The 23,385-nt window shown below is 42.1% G+C and overlaps 1 protein-coding gene across 3 annotated transcripts in view; it reads right to left on the reverse strand.

The window, feature by feature from the left end:
• GRIA4 (glutamate ionotropic receptor AMPA type subunit 4) overlaps positions 1-23,385 on the reverse strand; it is a 292,202-nt gene that overhangs the window by 92,028 nt on the left and 176,789 nt on the right. For all 3 annotated transcript variants that reach the window (XM_054973264.1, XM_054973263.1, XM_054973265.1), the window contains exon 4: positions 9,651-9,835. In XM_054973264.1, the coding sequence (XP_054829239.1) occupies positions 9,651-9,835 (185 nt within the window). The remainder of the gene's footprint in view (positions 1-9,650; positions 9,836-23,385) is intronic.

Below are 23,385 nucleotides of genomic sequence, written 5' to 3' on the forward strand. Positions count from 1 at the left end.
AAGAGTAGGAATTAATTAATTCATAGCAGCTAACGTGTTATCTATGGAGTAAGAAAGAAAGGAAAGTCCTTCTTGCAGAACTAGATGGATTGTATTCTATAGCAATAAACAATTAAGTTAAAATGTGGGTTGTATAAGCAAACGTATTTTTGAGCCTCTAGAGGGGGACTGGACAATTCAAGCAGCTGAGCATAGAGATCGAACAGCTGAGAGTGCATCTTCTTAAATGGGGCTAATGTTTGCATAACCTGCACCACAGTGCAGCAAAGTTGCTAAGACACTGCATTACTCTGTGAGGTCACAGACCTAATGAGTGCATGTCTCCATGGCAGGTGCAGCACAGAGCTGGAGATTGTCAGGTGTATTGAGTGACATTTTTATTGCTCCGGCAAAAGCATATTTCAAGTTTGAGTCTATATTCTTGACCTGTGATGGAAAAGGAGCTGTAATCAATGCGGAACTGAAATGGGGTAGTAAAAAGAGCAACTCCTTTTGGCAGTTGGGAAGGAAGCTAAATGTTCATGGGGGGAGAGGAATGACAGAACACACTGGCCTGTTGGAAGAGCATCTAGGGCAGTTTTCCAAGGAAGGGGGCATTGGTGCGGTTGCCTCAGCAATGAGCTGATGTATTCCTTGCCCCCCCCCCCTCAGTTTTAGCACAGTGAAGAAGCTGTTAGAAAGCAGCAAAAAATAAGTTAATATTGGGGCTGAAGACCTCCCCCCCATCCCCGCACCTATATTTTCACAGCAAAAATGTTCAGTGGCAAAAACCTGGTGCAACAGTAATAATAAAGCTTCTTAATGACACACTATATGTATGGTTTATTTAGCTGCCTTGTGTCTGGGCATGGCACATCCCAGAGCCCTGGTCTCAGCCCCCTACCGAGGCTCAGGACCTCCCAGCAGGATGGCAGCCCCTTCCCCCACTCACCCAGCAGTGGAACCAACAGCCACTTGCAGCTCTTTACCTCTGCTGGGGTGCAGCATGAGAAGCCCAGTGCACCGGACCCTTCCGCCCTGCCAGAGGGAGAGCAAGCCAGCCCTGAGAAGCATGTGGCTGCTGCCTGGCCCAAGAGCAGGGCTTCCCTGAAGCCTGGGCATGGAGCCTCCCTCTACAGCATGGGGCTGTAGAGAAGCCCCATATGCCTTGCAGCCAGCATATGGGGCTTCTCTACAGCCAGAGTGTGAGGCTTTTCAGAAACATGGGGACCAAAGCAACACTGAACACTGCAGTGAGGAGAATTAACACTTCAGAGACAGTGGCAGCCATGCTCCTAATGATGGCCCTGAAGGAGTGGGGCTGGGTGTAACCTCCCCAAAGCCTTGACCGATGTGCACCAGGGGGAGTGGCCCCTCAGAGCGGGACTCATGGGGAGGGTGCTGCAGCCCTTGGCTGCATGGTTGGCTCAAACCCTGGGGACTGAGATAGGGAGCTGGCGCTGGGGATAGGGCAAAGGTTAAAAGGAGGGGATCCTCATGCAGGTCTGGGGAGGAAGACAGGGGAGACTGCAGCTGCTTGGAGAGGGACAGAGAGAGGGGGGGCGGGGAATAGGGCAGTTCCCCAGAGAGCAACTGGGGCCAAGTGACACAACCTCCCAGTGCTCCTATTTCTGAGGCCTAGGGGAATCCTTGAGGGCCGAATGGCCAGAACGGTGGAAAAATAGCAGGAGGACCCTGCCCAACCAGAGAAACCACACTTAGTTATTTATTTAAAATATTTCTATGCTGCCTTTCCACCCTATCCTGGGTCCCCAAGACAGCAAACATTAAAACATTTCAAATATCACAACTGTCAGGGGACGAATACCCCGTGCACCCCAGACTTGCCCCAGATCCCCTGCCTGAGGACCAATGGCACCCTGGCAGCAGGCACAGAGTGCCCGGGGGAAGTGACTGTTTTTGTTGTATATATTGGTGTCAGTTCTTGGTGTTTTCCACATAGACGCTTAGACTGGATTTTCTAGATATTCAATCCTTGAGGATTGGATCTGCTTGGGCCTCTGTAATTCTGCACTTGATGGGGTCAAACCGAAGTGGTGCCTGTTTCTTTTTTCTGCACTATAAAAATGACCCGTTTCTCCTAAGGACTTTCTGGAGAACACATGTTGATCAGCTGAGGACAGGCCAATTTTGTCAGCAGCTGAGAACACTTCTATTTCATCCGTCGATTGGCTGAAGAAGGGTTGTGGGGGGGGGGGGAGGTTTAAGGCACCGATGGTGCAATGTTGCTGTTTTATTTTTTTTAAAAAAATCAGGAAAAAATTTGATCAGTTGCTGTTCAGCCAATCAGGGTGCTAGAGGATAAAGGGGAGGGTGAAAGGCAGGGCCAAGCCTCATGCTGAAGAAAGCAGTCTGCTCTTCAAAAAAGCCGTGGTTTGTCTTATAAAAGTTCATTTAGCTTTCAATGTAAGATAAAGTAATAATAAATTAGAATACTGTAAGTATTATCAGAAAGCAAGTTGGGGGCTCAGTTTTCTATTTTCCTTGCCTCTTAATTGGTGCTCAACTGGTCTGAACAATCCAACCGTTTTTTTTTTTTTTGCTTTTTTAAAAAAATTACAAGCTAATATTTTTTCCGCCTGTCTAGAAGATACTTAAGTATACAAATACTCTGACCTGGTTTGCAGGTGGGGCCTGTTGTGATAGGCACTCAGCCATGCAGTTTACTATTAGAAGGAACAACCTAGAGGCTCTTGAGGAATGAGAGGGATAAATAATTTGAAAATGTGACCCATGAAACCCTCCCTCCAGCAGTCTATAAGCTTTCCAGGGCTTGAGCAAGATAATTTCCACAACTCCCTGAAAACTAATCTCAACATTCCATTCTAGAAAGCTCAGTACTCTTCTTTTGTTAAATAACAAAGTCATATTTTTCTGTACACCTGAGGAATCCCAAGTGTGTAGAAACTTCTCCAATTATCTGTGCCTAGCCTGCTCTTACTGCTTTCAGTATTCATTCCTGCTATCTGCTTCACCATTATTGTTAAAAAGTAAAGAACCCATGAAAATTATGGAATAAGGGAAATCCCATTTCCCCCCTTACTTCCTCATCACCACCTCCCACTCTTCTTGCTTATTTCTTTCTTCCTTCTGCTCACCATCTCCTCTTTCTAGAGAAGTCCAAGGCCCCAAGCTAAATTTTGCAAGTATAATAATGATGATGACGACGACGATGACATTCGATTTATATACCACCTTTCAGGATGACTTAACACCCACTCAGAGCGGTTTACAAAGTATGTTATTATTATTTTCACAACAAAACACCCTGTGAGGTGGGTGGGGCTGAGAAAGCTAGAAGTTGTGACTGACCCAAGGTCACCCAGCTGGCTTCAAGTGGAGGAGTGGGGAATCAAACCTGGTTCTCCAGATTAGAGTCCAGTGCTCTTAACCACTACACCAAACTGGCTTGCAGAGGGGAGGTGGAATGGAGACTTACCAAAACACTGTCCCAAGATGTGGCTGCATAATCAGAGGTGACATCATCACTTTGCAGGAACTCTATGGTAAAAACTATAGTTGGAGTGAATCCTAGAGCATCCCGCAACATGTTGACATCACTTCCCGATACACAGCTGGAAGTGCCATCATGGTGTCACAAGACTCTGTGGCAACAGAGGCAATCAACGCAGACAAGCTGGCCACCTTAATAGAAACCCAGAATAGAGTCTATATATACTAGTAAGTTGTAGGGGAAAGGCTTACCTCAAAACTGGCTTTTTAAAAGCAACATTACAGTTTTTTTCAAATCCATTAGGGGTTTCAGAACCCACATTTAGGTCTGGCTGGCCCTGTTGCATGAATTTTGCTACCCATTTCCAAATTAGAAATACTTATAAATAAATGTCAACATTTAGGATGTGCAGGGAGGAGAAGGTGTCCTTTGCAAGAATCATCTGCACTGTTAAGCAATTAGTCTTTTATGTTTCAGCTATTATTAGTCAAATGTCAATCGGTCTAGAAGGAAAATTGTGCTAATGTCATGAGATAGACCTGGTAGTTGTTAGGCTGGTTCAGTGGGTTAATGTCTATTATGAGTTGACCTAGAATTCCCAACCATAACACTGGTATTTCTTTCCAGCAATATCCACAATCCCATCACCTAAACCACAAGAATCATTCTCATTCTCTACACCCATGGAGAGCATAACTCTCTGAGAAATTCTCCAGGATGAATGCCTCCTAAGGGATTTGGCCACAGAGATCCATGGTCTGATGACTGAAATGCACTTATGTGGGGCTACCTTTGAAAACTCTTCAGTAACTTCTGTTGGTCCAGAATATGGCAGCCAGGTAGCTATCATCTGCTGGATACAGGGATCATATCGCCCTTGTGTTTCCCATCTGTTTCTGGGCTCAATTCAAAGTACTGATTCTTACCTTTAAGGCTCAAAATGGTTTAGGAGCAGGGTACTTGAAGGACTTCCTTCACTCTTATTTTCTAGCTTTCCCGTTAAGATCCTGTTCTGAAAGCCTGCTGCCTGTGTCCCCTTCAGAGGAGAAGAGGGCAGTGATAACAGGACTTTTCTAGTGATGGCACCCTGCCTTTGGAATGCTCTCCCCTGTGAGGCTCGCTTGAGGCCTACCTTACTTTCTTTTAGGTTCTAGGTTAAAACATTCCTCTCTACCTGGGGTGTGTGTGTGTGTGTGTGTGTGTGTTATGTTTTAAACATTTTATGGTCTGGTTTGGACCCAGTCATTTAAACCACATCATTTTATGCTGTTATTATGCCATGGTTTAATAGTGTTCACCAGTTATTTAATGGCTGTGTTTTAATGGTGTTGACCTATTTGTAATGGTTGTGTGTTTATGGCTTTGCCGTTAATGGGTATGTTTTAAATGGTTTGCATTTGGTTGCAAGCAGCCTTAAGCAGGTCTCTGAGGAGGTGGCATACATATGAATTTTCTAAATAAATAATCCTGGAAAGACAAAATTGACCCATTTTTAGTGGTTGTATAGATTATGAATTGTAGTGATTTGCTGTGTTTTAAAACCTTTTAAAACTTTTACCTTTGGACCTTTCGTTCAGCTCTTCCTTTCTATTAGTGATTCTGCACACGTTGGATAATGCACTTCCAATCCTCTTCATAGATCATTTGGAACGGATTTTTTTTGTGTGCGGAACAAAAAATCCACCTCAAACAATTGATAAAGTGCATTGAAAGTACATTATCCAACGTGTGCAGAATCATCCAATATCTTAAACTTATACCTCAGGGGGCCTGTAGTCAAAACCAACACCCTTTTAATTTCCACTTCAGGTGTCCTCTACTTTATCCAGGATTTTTAGCTTGAGAACACCTTCCCTTTTGTGTGGCCTATATATTGCTGCCTCCCTGACTCCGTCAAAATATTTTTGCTGCCACCAAAGGCTTTTGCCTTAGATTTCTGTTTGACTGCTAATATAAGAAAGCCTGCTATAGACGGCAGTTCAACAGAATGGTCAGCATGTGAGGGTAGTTGTGACGGGAAAAAGAATCTTTCATGCTTAAAAATTATTTACAAGAACATAAGCATTATGGTTGTAGAGTTTTAATAAGCATATTGATTTCAGAATATTCTTAAGCTTGGGGGGTTTCAAAAATAATTATGTCTTCTTAAAGGTATATTCACAGACTCAGTCACACAAAGTAGTTTTCCACACAGGTCTACACTAACAGAGTAAATTCTCTTCTTATCCACACAGACATGAATTCATTCAGGCCTTTCTATACAGATTGCCTGATCTAGATAATCTCTCTCTCTCTCTCAGGTACACAAAACTGACCCAGGTGCACAACACAGTTTTTTTCCCAACAAAGACAAGCCAGGGATTTTTTGAATCGCAGAATGCTTTTGTTGGTGTGAAGCTTGTCCCTGTCCTTGCCTTTTGCCCTTCCCTTTATTTCCCTGCATCCTGACTGGTGGAACAGCAACCAATCCAGGTTTTTTCTAATTTTTTAAAAATTGCAATGTTGATGCGCTAAAGAAAAAAAAAATCTTGTAACTGCCTGGAGAGGAAAATGCTGCAATACGGCTAACACAAACACTTTGCAGAGATCCCTGAATCCCACTCGATATTTTAAAGTTTTTGCTTGTGCTTCCTGTAAGTCCATTCTTTTTTTGTGTTTTTAAAAAAATTTAAACAGCAACATTGCAATGTTTGTGCCATTAAAAAAGACAAAAAACACCCATAAGTTTCCTCAGCCGATCAACTGAGAAACTGATGCATCCTCAAAGCCCGCAGCAGAATCAGAACATTTTTCTAATACAGAAATAAAAAACAAATCCCACTTCAGTTTGGCTCCCTCAAAGTGTAGAATTAAAGAATCGAAGCAGTATGGGGCCAGAACCGATGAATAAAGCAATGTAAAGTTCACCATGAGGAAGAGGCCTTAGAATTAGGCTCTCAGGCTTCCACACAGTTTGCCTGATTTAACCAGAATTCTTTTTCTGAGACACCCAAAGGCTGACTTAACCAGCATCTCTTAGCTGGTTAATTTTCTTTCACAAACACACAGACACAGACTGTCTCAAACTCCTTAACAGTCTGTGTGACTCAACTAGAATGAGCACTTTCTCTCAGCACTCAGCACTGCAGTTCATTCCACCTCTGGGTACAGATACCCTCAAATCATAATACACTCCATTCACCCATCCAGCCTCCCTCCTTCTTTCCTCAGAGACTGGAATTTAAATTCACATTAACAAATATTTAGAAACCCCACATTAACAAGCAGAAATAAAACCCAAACTATTTAGATGCAAAACATTATGTGAATATATAGGGGGGGGGGGAATGAGACTTTTAGCCAACAAGAGACAGATGGAAAGGTAAGGGAGTGTGTGCAAAATAGTCAAATCTAGTAATGCATAAAGCAATATAGTTGTGTACTACAACAAGGAACAGAGACTAGATTTGTCCCCTCTTTTCTGATACCATTTTCTAGCAAGGATTTAATTGGAATGGTGGTTGCCACAAGGACTGAATCCAAACCTAAGCTGAAATTGAGAAACACTGGAGCAAATCAAAATCAATTGACAGACACTCTGAATTTTTAAGGTCTCCTGGGAGAAAAAATTCCCTCCATACTCTGTAATCCAAAATAAAATATGCTGGCCACTGTTTTGAGGTATTGCCCATAGTCATCAAGCTTCTAACTCTATTAATGTCATTGACAAATTTTTTATCAATTTTAAGCATGATGGATTATGCAATAATCTTGTTTAGGGGGAAAAACAGCAAACTACTGTTAAAGGAACAGCTGCCATACACAATTCAAGAAGTATAGTTAAGGATTAACTCTGAGATTGCAATGGTACACAAAATGTAATTCTGATATTTAAAAAAATGTACAAACTGTACTATATTGTACAAATTGTACAATATTAATATCTTTGAAATCAGTTCCAAATATACATATCCTAATCTAGGAGTGTGGAAACAGAATTGCTCAGGAGCCTATTTCGGTAAAGGGAATATAGCTATAGTATAATGGAATGGAGGGGACTTTTATAAAGGGAATAGAATTTTAGTCTATTCCACAGTTGATTGTATGTATTGTCTTATGTTTATGTTAGTTTTCTACTTTTGTAATTCCATTTTTTTCTCTGCATGATTAACACTTGTTACATGGTTTTTATTTTTTTGTGATCCTCGTCCTCTTGCAGTGTTTGTTGCATGTTTCATGCTATTTGACAGCACTGTAAAATGTATGTTGAGCCTTCTGAATGTGCATTTGGACTTATAGAAAGTGATGTTCTTTTAGGCCCCATTGAACTGGACGAACACCTTTGGATGCTGGAAGGGTACAAGAGCCTCTAATTGTTGCCCAAAACTAATTGCATATGAGTAGATCGGGATGGGAAAGGTGACAGAGTACATTGCAAAACTGTGTAACCATCTTTCAGTCATCCTGAGCATTTAGACATAGATAACCAAGTTATATTCATGTTTAACTATATGCTTAAATTATATAAAAATAGCGAAAATGTAGCAGTAGGTTACTGTACAAATCAGTGATGGCATACAGTAAAAATGTCTTATGTTTGCACAAAATTAAAAAGTCACCTGCTTTAGTATGCTTTCACCATCTGACATGCACATTTTCCTATTTTATGTGATAACACCTGAGACTGGAGGAAGACTTGATTATAAACCGATAACATTCATGCCTCTCTGGTGCTTGCAGCACCAAATGAGCGTGGAGAATTATTTTCCGTTGTGGTTCCATTTTTATCTCAGCAAAGGCTACAGAAATAACTTTTGCTACATTGGGAAATGACCATATCATTAGTTCTCGGTTTCTTCCTATTTTGTATTTTCTTCAAAGGCTATAAGGAAATAGTTTATGGGAAGCATTTTTTTGCTCTCCCTATAGCTTCAGACCCACAATACTGTGCATTTTTATGCACTAAATATTATTGAAGGTCTCAAGCATGTCCTTTGCACAAAACTAAAAAAAAGGAAGCATAATAAAATAGCCCACAGCACCACTAGGTGGCATTGCTTTGCTGCGATTTACAAGGGCTACCGCAAAGCACGCTTTAAGATTCATATAACCGTTTTTTTTTAAATCACCCAGACTTTTTATCAGTCAACAAGCATCAGATGCATATGATTTCAGTTGGTCTTATGAACCTCTCCAATGGAACATACTTTGGCCTGCACTTTGAACCTGGTTCACACATGCATATGTAACGCTTCATTTCTATGTTCTGTACAGCTTATTGACTGGTGCTAGAATGGGAGCTAACTGCTGAAAGACATTATGTTTGAGAGGACATGATGAGATGTGAAAGCCGTCACTTGGTCTTGCAGTTATCAAACAATGAACATGCTTGTGGGAACAAGCCCAATAGGCAGACCCTTTACAAGGCTCGGATAACTAACATGCACACACATCCTGTTTAATGCGTATACGAAGGATGAAAATAAATTCATGACGTAGAATTATTATGGGCAACCAATTTCTTTTGCAGAGTAGGGGTGTGGCGCAGAGGGAGAGCATCTGCCTTATAGGCAAAAGGTCCCAGTGTCAATCTCAAGCATTTCCAGTCAAAAGGATGAGGCAGCATGTGACAGACCTCGTCATCAACTTTGACAGACAAGTGGTCTGATTCGATATAAACCAGCTTTGTGTCTTCACATACACAGAAGAGTCTACAAATATCCCCAAACTGGAAACATTAAACAAGAGGCATATTTTAGGAATGTGACAGGGCAACATCATATTTAGAGACGTAAGGAAATAAAAGCTAAGAAAACCTGCACAGAAGGTTTTATATAAGTAATTATTTATATAAAACTTCTAAAACCTAGATTCTTCACCAAACCATGCTTTATATCTGATATTGACGGACTTGAGTTTACACAAATGCATTTTCTTCTGTTGTGTCTATTTTGCCTTTAAATATGAGCGTTACCTGCTGCCTCCAAGTCAGTTTTCCATACTGGCCTGTAGGACACTTGATAGGAATTTCAGATGAATGTGCAGATGGATCCATAAGTGGAGACTGGATATCAGACTATGTACAAAAAGGTGAAGTTGTGGGAGAGATGAAATAGACCTCATCTTGATTGGAAATGCAAATGAAAGGCAGAGGAGAGAGGCCACTCTTTGAGGGCTGTGCTAATGTGTTTACCGTGACATTAAAAGCAGGTATTACCTGTTCTAAAAGATTTTGAAGCCTCTCTATTTCACAATCTATTACGAATTTCTTCTCCTGTCTCCGGTCCAAGTCTTCTAAGAGCTGCCTGTAGCTTGCATCATTAAAATTCTCCACGCATATGGCACTCACTTGCCAGCTTTTTTCTCCTGCTGTTTCCATAATAGCTTGAAGTATTGAATAACCTGAAAGAAAAGGACACAACAATACACTAACGACACAGTCCTTGCATTTTGTGAATCATAAGACTGTTTAATCAATACTGGGTTCCTTATGGAGTTTGTGAGGAGTTAAGATTTACAGTTACTAACTATATTGTGCTTTCTCTCTCTTCCCTATTATCTTCTAAAGAGTGCAGCCATCAATTGTTTAAGGACTTTTTTTAGTTCATTAAGTGTGCAATATAGAAAAAGTTAGACACACTGAATTCCTATCACACAGGTTTCTCGGACTTCCATGGGGCTTAGGCATGTCTAACTTTCTCTTCATTATGTCTGAAAACCAGATATCGCCAACTGGCAACCTACTGGATAGATTCAGCCCCCAAAGCAATTTTATCTGCCCAATCCAGGTATGGAAAAAGAGCCTTATTTTTTTAAAAAAATCTCATTTTTTATTTTGTTTTAAAATGATATTCTAAATTTCTCATCTATATATATATATATATATATATATATATATATAAAGACAAGTGTCCTGACTGACTCATCAACGCCCAGCCCAAACTCCTGGACCTAGAAACATGAAATTTGGGGAGAACATTCCTTTCATGATGTAAACACCCACTAAGAAGAGATTTTAAGAAATTCGCCCCCTAAGGGGGTAAAAAGGGATAAAATGTATTTTCCCAAAGGGATACAGCTTCCCTGTGTGGCTGGCAGGCTGCTGCCTGCTTGCGACTCCAACCACTGCCAGCTCGGCCACTCTCCCTGACAGGGCCAGCCTTTCAAGATCATTTGCATATATGGGCTGATTAGGGCTCACAACATTGCACACCTCATCCCCCCCCCAAGACAGTTGGAACACAGAGATCATTTGCATATGCGGCCTGATTGGTCCTCGCACCCCACATTCTAAACAATATGCAGTTTTTAGTCATTAACTGTGTCCTGAGGTCAAATGAACCTCCCAGTCTTCCCCTAAAAGTTCACTAGGGTTACCAATCTTCCTGTGGGGCCTGGCTTTCCTTTGTAGAACTTTGTTATTATACTGCAAAACCAACTTAAAAAAAAACCCCACAAACCAAAAAATGTTACATACCCATAAGTATTATAACTGAATTTAAGGTAGTTAAATACTGTAGCGAAGCACGGGTATCAAGCTAGTACATAATATAGTACTGTATTGTGTATTCTGAAATCTGTATAATGTATTCTGAAATGCAAAGCTACTTTATACTAATTTGCTTCTGTCCTTTGACGCTGCTTGCCACCTTCCCCTCCACCAAAATACAAGGGTGCAGAAACACAAGAGTAGGGTAATACAAAGAACAATAAATACCAATTACACAAAATAAAATCAGGATGTATTCATCACATAAGGAGCAAAAATGCTCTCCGAAGTCAAAATATGTCAATCAAAACTCTTATATATCAAGTAACATAAATGGTATCTAACAGAAAGGTGACCAACAGGTAAATAAACAGTATAGTTGGTGCAAGCAAATTCCAATTAAGGAGACATCCAACTGGTAAGCTCCCACAATATTGTATAGACAGTTAAGTACTGTACAAGTCCTGTTTGTAATAAATCTTTTTGTTTTGTTACAGGTGGAGACTGTGATAGTGGGATGTTGGCAAACAAGTCCTTGTCGCCCAACATACAGCGCCAGCTTGGGACCTGATGTTTTGTTATGGCAACCTCTTCAGGGGCGAAGAATAAATCCACCAAACAAAAGTATTACAGCTAATCGCATATAGCACCATTAAACCAAAGAGTCAAGAACGGCGTCCTCACGTCCTTCCCCTCCACCAGCTGATGGCCTCATAACATCCATCTGGACATGCTCAGTCTCTCGAAGCGCCTTGCTGATAGGCAGTGCCAACTTGATTCCATGAGCTCTGCCAGCTGGTTCACTTCCACACATACACAGGCAAAAGTTCTTTATTTTTGATTTGTTAAGGAAACCCTACCACAAAGTACAAATGCTTTAAATAAAGTGGAAGCGACTCTGAAAGTCTGTTCTGCCTAAAGTCTATTCCATTACATCCTTGGATGTGATGCTGTGCCTGGAGTCGGCTGTAAAGGTTCTTCTTTTTATTTATTTAAAACATTGCTATATTGCCTTCCCACCCAAATAGTGTCACCATGGTCGCAAAAATTAAAACATTAAACATTTAAATCATTAAACACAACCAGGGAAGAGAGCCAGTAAGAATTACTGAGGATAAACCAACCCGCACCCCCTAAAAGTTTTCACTCACTAGCGGAAGACAAGAAGAGAGGGATGATACCTCTGCTTGCAAACTGTAAGAAACATCAGATCTCTCTGTGGTACTTGAACTATTGCTGCACATTATGTTACCACTCTGATACTGACAAGATCCGTCTTCAGTCTGCATGTACTACCCTGGGCAAACACATGGGTCATCCACATACTTTTGCCTGTACTGTCAAGGGGTGGTGTAGAGTTTTGCTAAGCAATGTCAGACTTCTGTTTGTTGAAGCATGAATACTGCAGAACAAAGGGCCAGACAAAGATACTTTAAATCCCATTCATTGCAACAGGCAAGATTTCATTTTAGCATGTGATTACTGTTCTGCGGCTATCAGTGGAACTTGGCTGGATTGCAACCCTAAGAGTGCATACCTCAAACTGTGTATATTGGAAACTCCCTGAGGAAACCAATTCCTTTGGACTAAAACGTATGAAAAAATGCACACTAGTCAAATCTAGAGGGGTAAATATATCTAATTTTCACTGTGGCCAAATCAGTGGATACTTAAATCTGGAGATTAGAAGAACCATGAACATCTTGCTACATGTCTGAAAAAAGTCCCCGGTTTGTTGAAAATTCTGTGAAAAGCCCCAACCAACCAAAAAAACAAACAACACCCCCCCCCGGGGGAGGGTAATAACCCCCTCTACAAAAATATAAGCAGTGCCTGTAGCTTTAAGAAACAAACACCCTCTCTGGTGTTGCTAGGCAACTTCAACACTATTGCCAGTTAAAACCTTGTTTTATGTCAGTAAAAGTCAGAGGAAAGGAGCAGTGCCCTTTTCAAGGCTGGGGAGGGGGGTACACATAGGCTTGGCAACCTCCAGGTGGTAGCTAGAGATCTCCCTGAATTACAACTGATCTCCAGATGACAGAAATTGGTTCTCTTGGAGAATTGGGCCTTCTCTTCCTCAAGCCCCACCCTCTCCAAGCTCCACCCTCAAAAACTTCATGAATTTCACAATCCAAAGCTGCAACCCTAGATACAGGAGGAAAGTGAGATGGCCCTCTTCCTGGGTCCCCCACTTCTCTTTTGCATTTTCAGAAGTTGTTGGGTGAGAGTGGAGGAAACAAGAGACTGCTTTTGGTAGCTGACACATAACTGTTCTGCACCAACCTCTGTGGCTCTTGGAATCCAACGTTTCAAGTATTTGTGTATCTGAATCCTGCACACAAATCCATGACAACATGGTGTTAAAACTATCATGAGCAGGTGCGTGTTCAGTGCATAAATTAGATCATGGATTATGTAGTTCATATCAGCTTCCAAATATACATTTCTTGCCATGATAAGTAAAAGCCTTTTGCTAATCAAGGTTAATTTTTAACCTAAAGTCTATTTCACTATTTTTTCCCCTGAGAAAGAATGAAGATTTCTTTTTTAATCATTGCACAATTATTCAGCTCTTTCTGTAGTTACATTATACTCCTTTTTTGTTATGCTTGTCTGTAATTATCTTTTCAAATCATGTCCAGATCCCTTCCCAAACAATATATTCTTAGCATCACATCCACATATAGCTTCCTAGTTAGAGTCACATTAGTATTTTATACACGCTCATGACTCATGATATTAACTTTGATTTGGATTTTTTGATAGCAACGCAGGCAATGTTTCTTAAATTCTGTTTCTTGACACAGATTTACATAGACACGGCGAGAAGATGAACTCAGAAAACCACCAACATCGATATATCTAATTCTCAGCATGGCTAAATCTGTAGATACTTAAATCCAGAGACTGGAGCAAGGAACAGACAATACACATCTTTCTACAAAACCTGAAAAATGCTCCAGGTTTGCAGAAAAATCTGAAATAAAAAACATACATCAGGGAGTTAAACTCCCTCCAAAATAATAGAAGCAATGCCCATTCCTTTAAGTAATGAATGCTCTCAGTGGCTGTTGCTAGGCAACCACAGCCGTTTTGTCATTAAAGAGCAGGGTGAGAGGGCAGGACCCTTTCCAGGACTGTTTTTGCCTTTGAGGGAAGACTCATCAGATCCAGGACCAGCAGCAACCACTGGGCAACCTTCTACCACCTGACTTGTATGATGCACCCTAACAGCAGCCATCCCACAAAAGCCAGTGTGGTGTAGCAGCTAGTGTTTCAGGCTAGGATCTGGGAGACTTGGGTTCAAATCCCTACTCTGCCGTGGAAGCTCCCTGGGTAACCTTGGGCCAGTTACACATGCTCAGCCTAATACTTCACAGGGTTGTTGTGAGGATAAAATGGATGAAAGGAGAATGATGCAAACTGCTTTTTGGTCTCCTTTGTGGAAAAAGGAAGGGTATAAATGAAATATATATCAATATAGCTGAAGATCTGGGACCAATAAAAAGCAGGTGAGTGGGTGGGTGTGAAGAAGAGAAGGAAGCAAGGGAAGGCAAGGATTAGAGATGGGCACGAAACAGAAAAAAAACGAACCATGCAGTTCGTGGTTCGTTGCATTTCACAAACCACGAACCTGCCCCGGTTCACGAACTGGTTCGTGAAAATGTCACATCCAGGTCAGCAAATTGTCACTTCCGGGTCTGCAGAAGGCCACTTCCAGGTCAGCAGAAGGTCTGCAGGAAGTCCATCCCTTGTTGCCTAGGAAACTGATTGATCAGCGCCAGGCTGTCTGCAGTGATGAACCAAAAAATGAACTAAACGAATCAGCCTAAAGTTCGTGGTGGTTCATCAGAAATGGGCTCTGATGAACTACTGGTTCATGAACCATTAACCGGCCCGGTTCGTCACGAACTTTGGTTTATATTATGGTTCATGCCCATCTCTAGTAAGGATATGGCAGTTGCTAGGAAGAGGGCTTCCTTTAGAAATAGTGTGGGCAGAGGGAAACGAGATGCCCCACCGCACAAGTCCTTGTGGGTTCTCTACTGCACAAATGGGCCCAGCGGTAGCCATTGCACAAGTGGGTCATAGTTTTCTTGGTAGAGGCTACTAGGGGGAGAGAAGGAGAAAAAACTAAAGATGAGAGGGGGGACAGATAAAGGTAAGTTGGCTGGTGGATGGAGAGACAAGGGGAAAAGGGGAGAGGCTATGGGGGCTTTCAGGGAATGGAAAGAGGAAATAGTGAAGGAAGAGAAATGAGATGTACCCCACAAGTCCTTGCATGTTTGTTCCTTTTTAATTCTGATTTGGAACCCTGACTACCAATACTGAACAATGTTAGATCTAACTACCTCCATTCACTAAGTAAGTCACTTCACTTCAATAAAGGAAGACTTGTTCCGATAGAGCAAGGAGACTCGCTTAACAATTCATAGAATCCAACCTGATACGATTGTTTTTGTAAAAAAAAAGTGATTAGACAAATCCACAGAGAACACATGTATCAATGATGTGAGTGAAATGATGACAATTGGAACCTCCAATGTACAGAAACAGTATACTTCTGTATAGCAGATGCTGGAGACAGTGAGGACAACCCATATAGTTCTCCTCTTAAGAATTCCTTGGGGCATCTGGTTTGGTGGTTCTTGGAAGCAGATTGTTTGAGTGGATGGTCCAATCCAGTAAAAAAGAAAAAAATCACCCCTTGTCCTCCATGCGCTTTTTATACAAAAACTTTTTTGCTTTTTGAAGAGGCAAATGTCTAAAATTTGTCCAAAAACTATTATAAATTTGAATCAAGCTCTTATTTCCTAATGCACACTTAAGCGTCTCATTGGTCTCTGCTTTGGCACTAGCTGACATGCAGGAATATGTTTTTTTGGATTCTGCTTGCTCAGACAGTTTTTATGCTGCACTCTCATATAGTTGACAGCTGGAGAAGAGAAACAGAGAGGTCTATCCAAATACTTCATCCCACATATGTTGGGATTTAGGTCTAGATTCAGAACAGAAGCTACATTGGTAGCTAGTGGATTATCTCTTTTGGAGCTAGAGAGCGCAACGTAGCAGAGAGATGCAGGATCTCTTCATTAATACTCAGGCTGTCTCTGATCTCAGAGAAAACATTCTTTCTCTGGAATGGAACTATACTCTCCTGAAACTGCAGGCTCAGAGAAGAAAGATAGGTGGGATGGAGGTGATCGTTTGCCCACTTGCCAAGGGCAAGGTAGATGGCAATTTGGATATAGGTAGTGGGCTCATAAAAAGTTTGTGACATCCACCTTAACTCGACTGGAGAAAAAGTACACGTGAGGTTTCATGATAGGTTATAATTTAACTCCTCTAGCTGGGAGAGAAGTTCTAGACATCCTGCCAGAAGGGTCCAGAGAACAAAGGAAGCAAATGGAATGAAGTCTGTTTTAACCTGCTTCTATTTTCAAAGTTCCTGCATGTTTGCACCCATTCCAGAGAAGGAATTGCCAAGGTCATGGGCAGAACAATGAAGGACACAGCTTAATTGGTGGCATGCTACCCTGCACAGCAGGAAAGGAGGGGACAAGGGGAACAAGCCTTCTCTCACACACATGGATTCCCTTCTGCCTCTCAAGCTCAGAAGGGGGGCAGGGGAATAATAACGCTAGTTATATTGGAGCCTTTTGATACTATGGACCAATATGTCCTTCCTGGCCAGGTGAGACTGATCTCATCAGATCTCAGAAGCTAAGCAGGGTCAGCCTTGGTAAGTAATTGGATTGGAGACCTCCAATGAAGACCAGGGTTGCAGAGAGAGACAATGGCAAACCACCTCTGTTAGTCTCTTGCCATGAAAATGGTAGCAGGGGGTCACCAAAAGTCAACTATGACTTGAGGGCACTCTCCACCACCAAATATTTCCAATATTCCACTAAGCCAAGAATCAGAGGAGTTAGCCGTGTTAGTCTGTAGTAGCAAAATAGAAAAGAGTCAGATGCATCTGAGGAAGAGAACTGTGGTTCTCGAAAGCTTATGCTAACAGTAAAGTTGGTTAGTCTTAAAAGTGCTACTGGACTCTTCTATTAAGCCAAGAATGCCACTCCACAGGAGGCAGATGCTCTTTTTTATTTCACTCTAAAGCACATCTCATGCATTGTTGATAATCCGTACAAATGGCCTGTAAGGTAGGTCGGCCTTATTATACGATACAGCTAGGCATGAGATTTGAATTTGGAACCTCTTCATTCATATTTTCTCTCTCCGCCACTATGGCACAAGCTATAACTGGGCACTTGCCATTGATCCTTACACAACACTAGAGGTACACCGCCATACTCATCTGTAGCATCAAGCCATGATATGCCCATTGCAATATGATGATTTTGGTTTGACTGGATTATTTATTCCAGTTAACACTATGGAACAACATTAATCCTAATAATAACAACAGCATTTGATTTATATACTGCCCTTCAGGACAACTTAATGGCACACTCAGCACAGTTTACAAAGTGTGTTCTTATTATCCTTACAACAATCACCCTGTGAGGTGGGTGGGGCTGGGAGAGCTCCAAGAAGCTGTGACTCACCCAAGGCTTCAATCTGCAATCCTAAACAGAGTGCCATTCCTTTAAACCAGCTGAAGTCAATTGGCTTAGAAGGGTGCAACTCTGCGATTGCATGGCAAATCTTTTATAAGCCCACTGACTTCAGTGGACTTAGAAGAGCATTGAGTTGCTTTAAGGCTGCCCTGTCAGTCTGTCAAAGATATTTTCATCCTAAAACAACAATATCAATGCCTTGCTTTATCGTTCTCACAAACTATGGAATGCTGGCAAGCCCCTTCAAAGATTCCAGCAATCAATTAGCAACGCTATAATTAGAATCCCAATACCTCTTCAGCTCAAACATGCATTTTCATAACTATCCATCCACTATTCTTCCTCCCATGAGGGCACTTGCTTTTTTGGTTTCAGGCAATTTATTCAGGATGTTTTACCAGAACTTAGTTATTGAAGTACCAGAAAGGACAAACTGCCGAATTAAGCAGGAAATCGCCTACTCTCTTTCGGTTCTGTATAATCTACATGGTCACTGCGGACAGCTTATTATGCAAGTAGTCACTTGAATTCTTCCAGTGGTACCTATTTATATAGAGAGACTAAGTACAGTACCTATTTTCTCAATTTGTTCATAAGTTGCTGGTATATCATGTATTCACCTGTAACACTAGAGCATCTGTTTGGTAAAAAGCAAACTGTCTTACTTGGTAAATGGATTGCACATCTTTGCAAGGGCATGCTGAACTTGAAAATCTGAATAATCTTGCATTTAGGTGTAACAATAAAAAAATAAGCAAATAATTTCAACAAGTGTTATTTATCTATTTTCATCAACAGGCATCGAAATGGCTCATCTGAGGATTCGGTTTCGTTTCCGCGGCCATGTCGGACGCTCCTCTCGGCAGGTCCGAGAAGAAGCGGCCGAGCAGCCTGACCGGGCGGCTGATCTGCAAAGGTTAGCCCCCAGGGCTCCCAGGCAGGGAGTCTGGGTCCGGGACGCGGTGGGAAGAGCCCTCTGGCAAATCGAGGCAGGGGGTAAATTGCCCATTTGTCCCTATGGAGGCCGGCAGACGTGCGCGGCACCTCGCATGCTGCCGGGCCACGGAAAACGGCAAAGAACAGGACTAGGCGGAAGCCTGTAAGTAAGCGAATCCCTTCTGTCACTACAAGCATATGTGAAGGAGTGGTGGGATCTGAAGTTTAGAAGATTCGGATTTTTCCCCCCTCGCAGAGTCTCGGAAGATTGGCGGTCCCCCCCCCCTAAAATGGCAGCGAAAAAAGAGTCCTGCTCTGGGCAAGTCAGTTTCGGCTGCCCTGCAGGGAAGAGGCAAGTCGCTCGAGGAATTGGTGAAAAGATCGGTTATCGAAGCCATAAAACCCTTTGTTGACAAGCTGAATGCTACAGATCAAAGGGTGGGCTTAATTGAGAGCGATGTGAAAGCCATCAAGGAAGTAGCGGGGGGGGGGGCAGAGAAGTCTGCTTGGGAAAATGCATCACTTATGAGAGCAACGAACAAGGAGCTAAAGTTGGTGGAAAACCAGCTGATTGGGCTGCAAGTGGAGCGAGCACAGACCATTTTGCGTCTCCAGAATGTTAAAGAGGAGGAAAACGAGGATTTAAGGGATCTTGCCTCGGAACTTTTAGCGACACCCGCGAGGGCAACTAAAGAAGAAGTAAAAAGCGCCATTTTGGGAGCCCGTCGGGCGTCTTCAAAATATGCAATGAAGCGGCAGCTGCCTCGCGAGATTGTTATTGAGTTTTCATCTAGGAGGGTCAGGGACATCATCCTATATAATTCATATAATGCGGACTTGGACTTTCTGGGAAATAAAGTCAAGATACTGAAGGATGTTCCATTTTTAGTTCGGAAGAGAAGAATTAAGTATAAGAGGCTGGCAGCTCTTTTGAGGGAACGTGGCATAAAGTACAAATGGCTTTTTCCGGAAGGAATCGGGTTTATTTATAGAGATCAAGCTTACAAGATTAATTCGGAAGATCAGCTAAGGGATTTCGTGGACAAAAATCAAGAATTTGGGCAAGACACCAAGCAAAAAGAAGAAGATTCGAAGCCTGAAGGGAGGGGGGAGGCAACGAGCGCTGCGGCTGTAGCTGCTCAGAGAGAACTGCGTCCGAGGCCCGGGGGGGGGGGGGGAGATTTAATTTGAACTGTAATTTGTATTTTGTAAGATTAACCATTCCATCAGTACTTTATTAAGCTTTTTTCAATTATGGCAGTATGAAGGGAAAGCATTGAAGTGTAGTGTTTAGTTGTTGGGGGTTTTCCGGGCTGTATTGCCGTGGTCTTGGCAATACAGTACAGTACAATACAGTAGGTAAACACTACAATACAGTAGTGTTTAGTGTTTGTATGTTGCCTTCCCCTTTCTTCCACCCCCCCTTCCCCCTCTCCTTTTTTCCCCCTTCTTTTCCTCCCCTTGTACTATTGTAGTTTTTTGTAGTTTACTGTTTTAGATGTTAAAAAATAATAATAATAAAAAAATAAAAAATGAAATGGCTCATCTGACCTAGGACGTTTTCACACTGCTTACCTTCTCTTGGAACGACCTAGAACATTGTGCAAAAACGCGGACGATCGCGTTTTCTCGCATGAGATTTGTGCGAAAACGCAATCTTCCGCATTTTTTGCGCGATGTTCCGGGTTGTTCCGAGAGAAGGTAAGCAGTGTGAAAACGGCCCCATACCAACAAATTGTTTTGTGCTTTAATTTAACCAAATGTGGCCAAAGGCAACAGCTTAAACCACCCACCGGTCATGGCAGAGTGGTGCTTTGAACCTGAATTATTCAAGCGTCTGTTTTGGCTTTCTTTGGCATCTCCATTTTGAGACTTCAAGAGAATGCTTTGGAAGAAGTGACTTTGAATACTATTTGTTCACTGGCCGTCCATTGTTGAATGTTATTTTCCTGCTATCTGTTTATGAATCTTGTATATGAATTATTCTTGTATATCTTGCTTTGACATTGTACGCACTAAGTCACTTTAAATTACTTATTAGGTGTATATTGCATGAAAAAATTCTTAAAATATTTATGATACTTATTGTCATTATTGGTTTCTAGTCCCTTAGATGTGGGTGTCCACTTAGGTCTGTAGAGTTTCGTTTCTAAGAATGCTTCTCTTTTTTCTTTCTCGAACCTGAGTCTGGCAGGTTCTAGTCTGACCCTGGAACCGCTACACCACACAGGTGACCCTGGGATCACTGATGTCGCCAGAAAGTGTGTGCCCCTTCTCTCTATCAATCTCCTGATTTACTGACGGTTTTGCAAATGTCTAGTGGTGTCTCACGCTGCAGAGAGGCCATGTCCAGGCACAGGTGGGCTCTGCAGCAGTTGCTATGCCATTAAAACCAATCTTGTCTGGAACCAAACCAGCTGGCAATAGTCCCCAAATGAACTAAAATTTAAACAAGTTTCTTGACAAAACTGAAGTTTTTTGAGAGTCTTGTGGCTGCAGAATCATGGCAGAAACCAAAATTAGTGAGCTTTGATATCAAGCACTCCCCCCCCCCCTATTCTTTTCCTTCTACAGATTCCAAAATGAAATGATGGTATAGGAAGACGTCCTTAGGTGATCTTTATTTTATTTAATGTGGTGGCCGAGCTTCTCTGCAGCTGGAACCACGATGAAGGCTTCCAACAATGTTAGCCTGTGTTAATATGGCAGATGCGCTGTTACTCATTCAGTCTTTCAGAGACTTCTGACAGTCATGAGAATCACACTGTTAAGGTGAGCTCTCAGACCTGAGAGTGACACAACTATGTAGAAACCTGAGAAGACCCCCAAGGATAGTGGCAAGATGGCCAAGTTAGTCACTCGCTTTGTTTTCCTGTACACTTTTATTTTTTTCTTTTCAGTCAGAATAATCTTCTCTAGTTCATTATGTTTGGATATTGAGCTGAAACGACTGGATCAAAGCACTTTACCTCACTCACAAAGGGTTAGGATGAATAAACTGCCCGCTTTTGAATGCAAGCAATGAAAGGATGTAGTTTGCTGAATATGTGGCACTGGGGGAAAAAACCTGCTTTCTACAGGTAGACTTGCTTGTGATAACAAAGCCTGACTGAAGGAAAAGGAATGTGGAAGACTGTAGGTAGATAAGCTGCAGAGGGGCATGTGTGAGTTCACCACACGCCATTTCTGGTCTATAACTCTGATTCCTGCCCTGTTTTCTATAAGGCTGGGACAGACTTGCATGTAAAAGACATTAAGGCAATCACGAAATGTCCATTATGTAAAATGTCCATTATGATGCACACAGAGAGAGGGAGAGAGAGAGAGAAAAAAAGAGAGAACGTGTACTTCTCGGATTGCAACCCCCTATGACTTCCCCATCAGTGCAGACCAATCTATTACACATTTAGAGAGAGGACACATTTTGCCCTCTTTCCAATGTTGTTCAAAAGTGCAGCCTTTTATTTTTTTCTGTGGACATGAATGGTAACCATTTGCTTACAGAAGAGAAATTACAGGGAGTGAAATGGGGGCTCAACTTGTCACTCCAGCCATTATGAATCAAGGCTTCTCCCATTTGCAGAACCCCCATAGTAGATTTTGTTACTTTGCCCTGTTAGTGTGCACTAGAATAATGGCAGATTGAGAGGACAGAATGTCAGGAAGTGGCTTCCATAAAGAAATATGCTATCAACCCAGTCAGATGCTTGGATACAGTCAACTGTTTCTCCTGTTACAGCCGTATGAATATAATTATATTTGGAAGGTATACAATGCAAAAGAGATGAAAATAAAATTAGTCATGTAGCCAGTGCTTATGTTACTTCTAAAGTCTTTTGAAGTTAGGCTTGCCATCCCCTCTTGGGGTGGGAGAAACCCCAACACCAGCTGCCCCCTGGCCCCACTTACCTGGCCAGTGAGGGGTAGGCATAGTTTTCACAGCACTTGGATTCAGCTTGCACCATGATTCTTCCATTGTGCCCGAAAATGACATCATTTTCTGGCATGATGGGGGAGCCCAGGAGGTGGGTATACCCCTGCCCCCCAGCCCCCTGCATTCCCACTTGGGCCCCTGGCCACTCTGTTTGAAGTGGATATTTCTACTCTCTTATTCACCTTGAAAGAGAAAACATGGTCACAACTAAATGGTAAAGTATAGTTAAAGTTTATCTCATTTTACCCTCTCTTCGAGTTTTAAACAGAAATTTTCATATATGTGTGTATACACATACTCCCCAAAATGAAGAAGATTCATTTTATTATTACTAGGGACTTTGTCCCTACTTGCTCTGCTCATCAGCCCTGTAAGTCCCTGCACTTGCACTATTTACTGGTAGTTTGAAAACCGAATGAGCAGTTTTACCTCTTGCTAAAACAGCCACAGCAATACTGGACAAAGCAACAGTAAGACTGATCATCTTTTGTTGGTGAGCTGTAGGCAAAATCAGATTGATAACAAATGTCATACTTTGCTGTTCTCCCCAGCAGGCACCCAAAGTGACTTCTTCTGTCCTCCAGTTCATCATCACAACAACCCTGTGAGGTAGGTATGGGTGAGTGGCCTAAAGTCATCCTGTAAGCTTCCATGGCAGAGTGGGATTCCAACCTGGATCTCTTTGATCCCAGTCTGACATTCTAATCACTATACCACACAGGCTCTGATAGGTAATGGAAGCTGTTGTTAAACCTCTTTTTTTTTGTCAAAGAGGGGATATTTTTCACCCTCCCTTTCTGTGCTGTCCTTGCAGGGTTCTCATGAGTAAGCCTTTATGTCCATTGCAAATACCAGAGGCATACTTGGGAGTGAGTGTAAACAATCGTATGACTATGTCCATTAAACACACTTGTCACAGTATTTCAACAAGTCAAAATGTGTATTGTATATGGCAACCACCAGGGCTTTTTTTCAGCTGGACCGCGGTGGAATGGAGTTCTGGAACCTCTTGAAA

This window comes from Eublepharis macularius, chromosome 3 (genome assembly GCF_028583425.1).
Source record: "Eublepharis macularius isolate TG4126 chromosome 3, MPM_Emac_v1.0, whole genome shotgun sequence".
Lineage (NCBI taxonomy): Eukaryota > Metazoa > Chordata > Lepidosauria > Squamata > Eublepharidae > Eublepharis > Eublepharis macularius.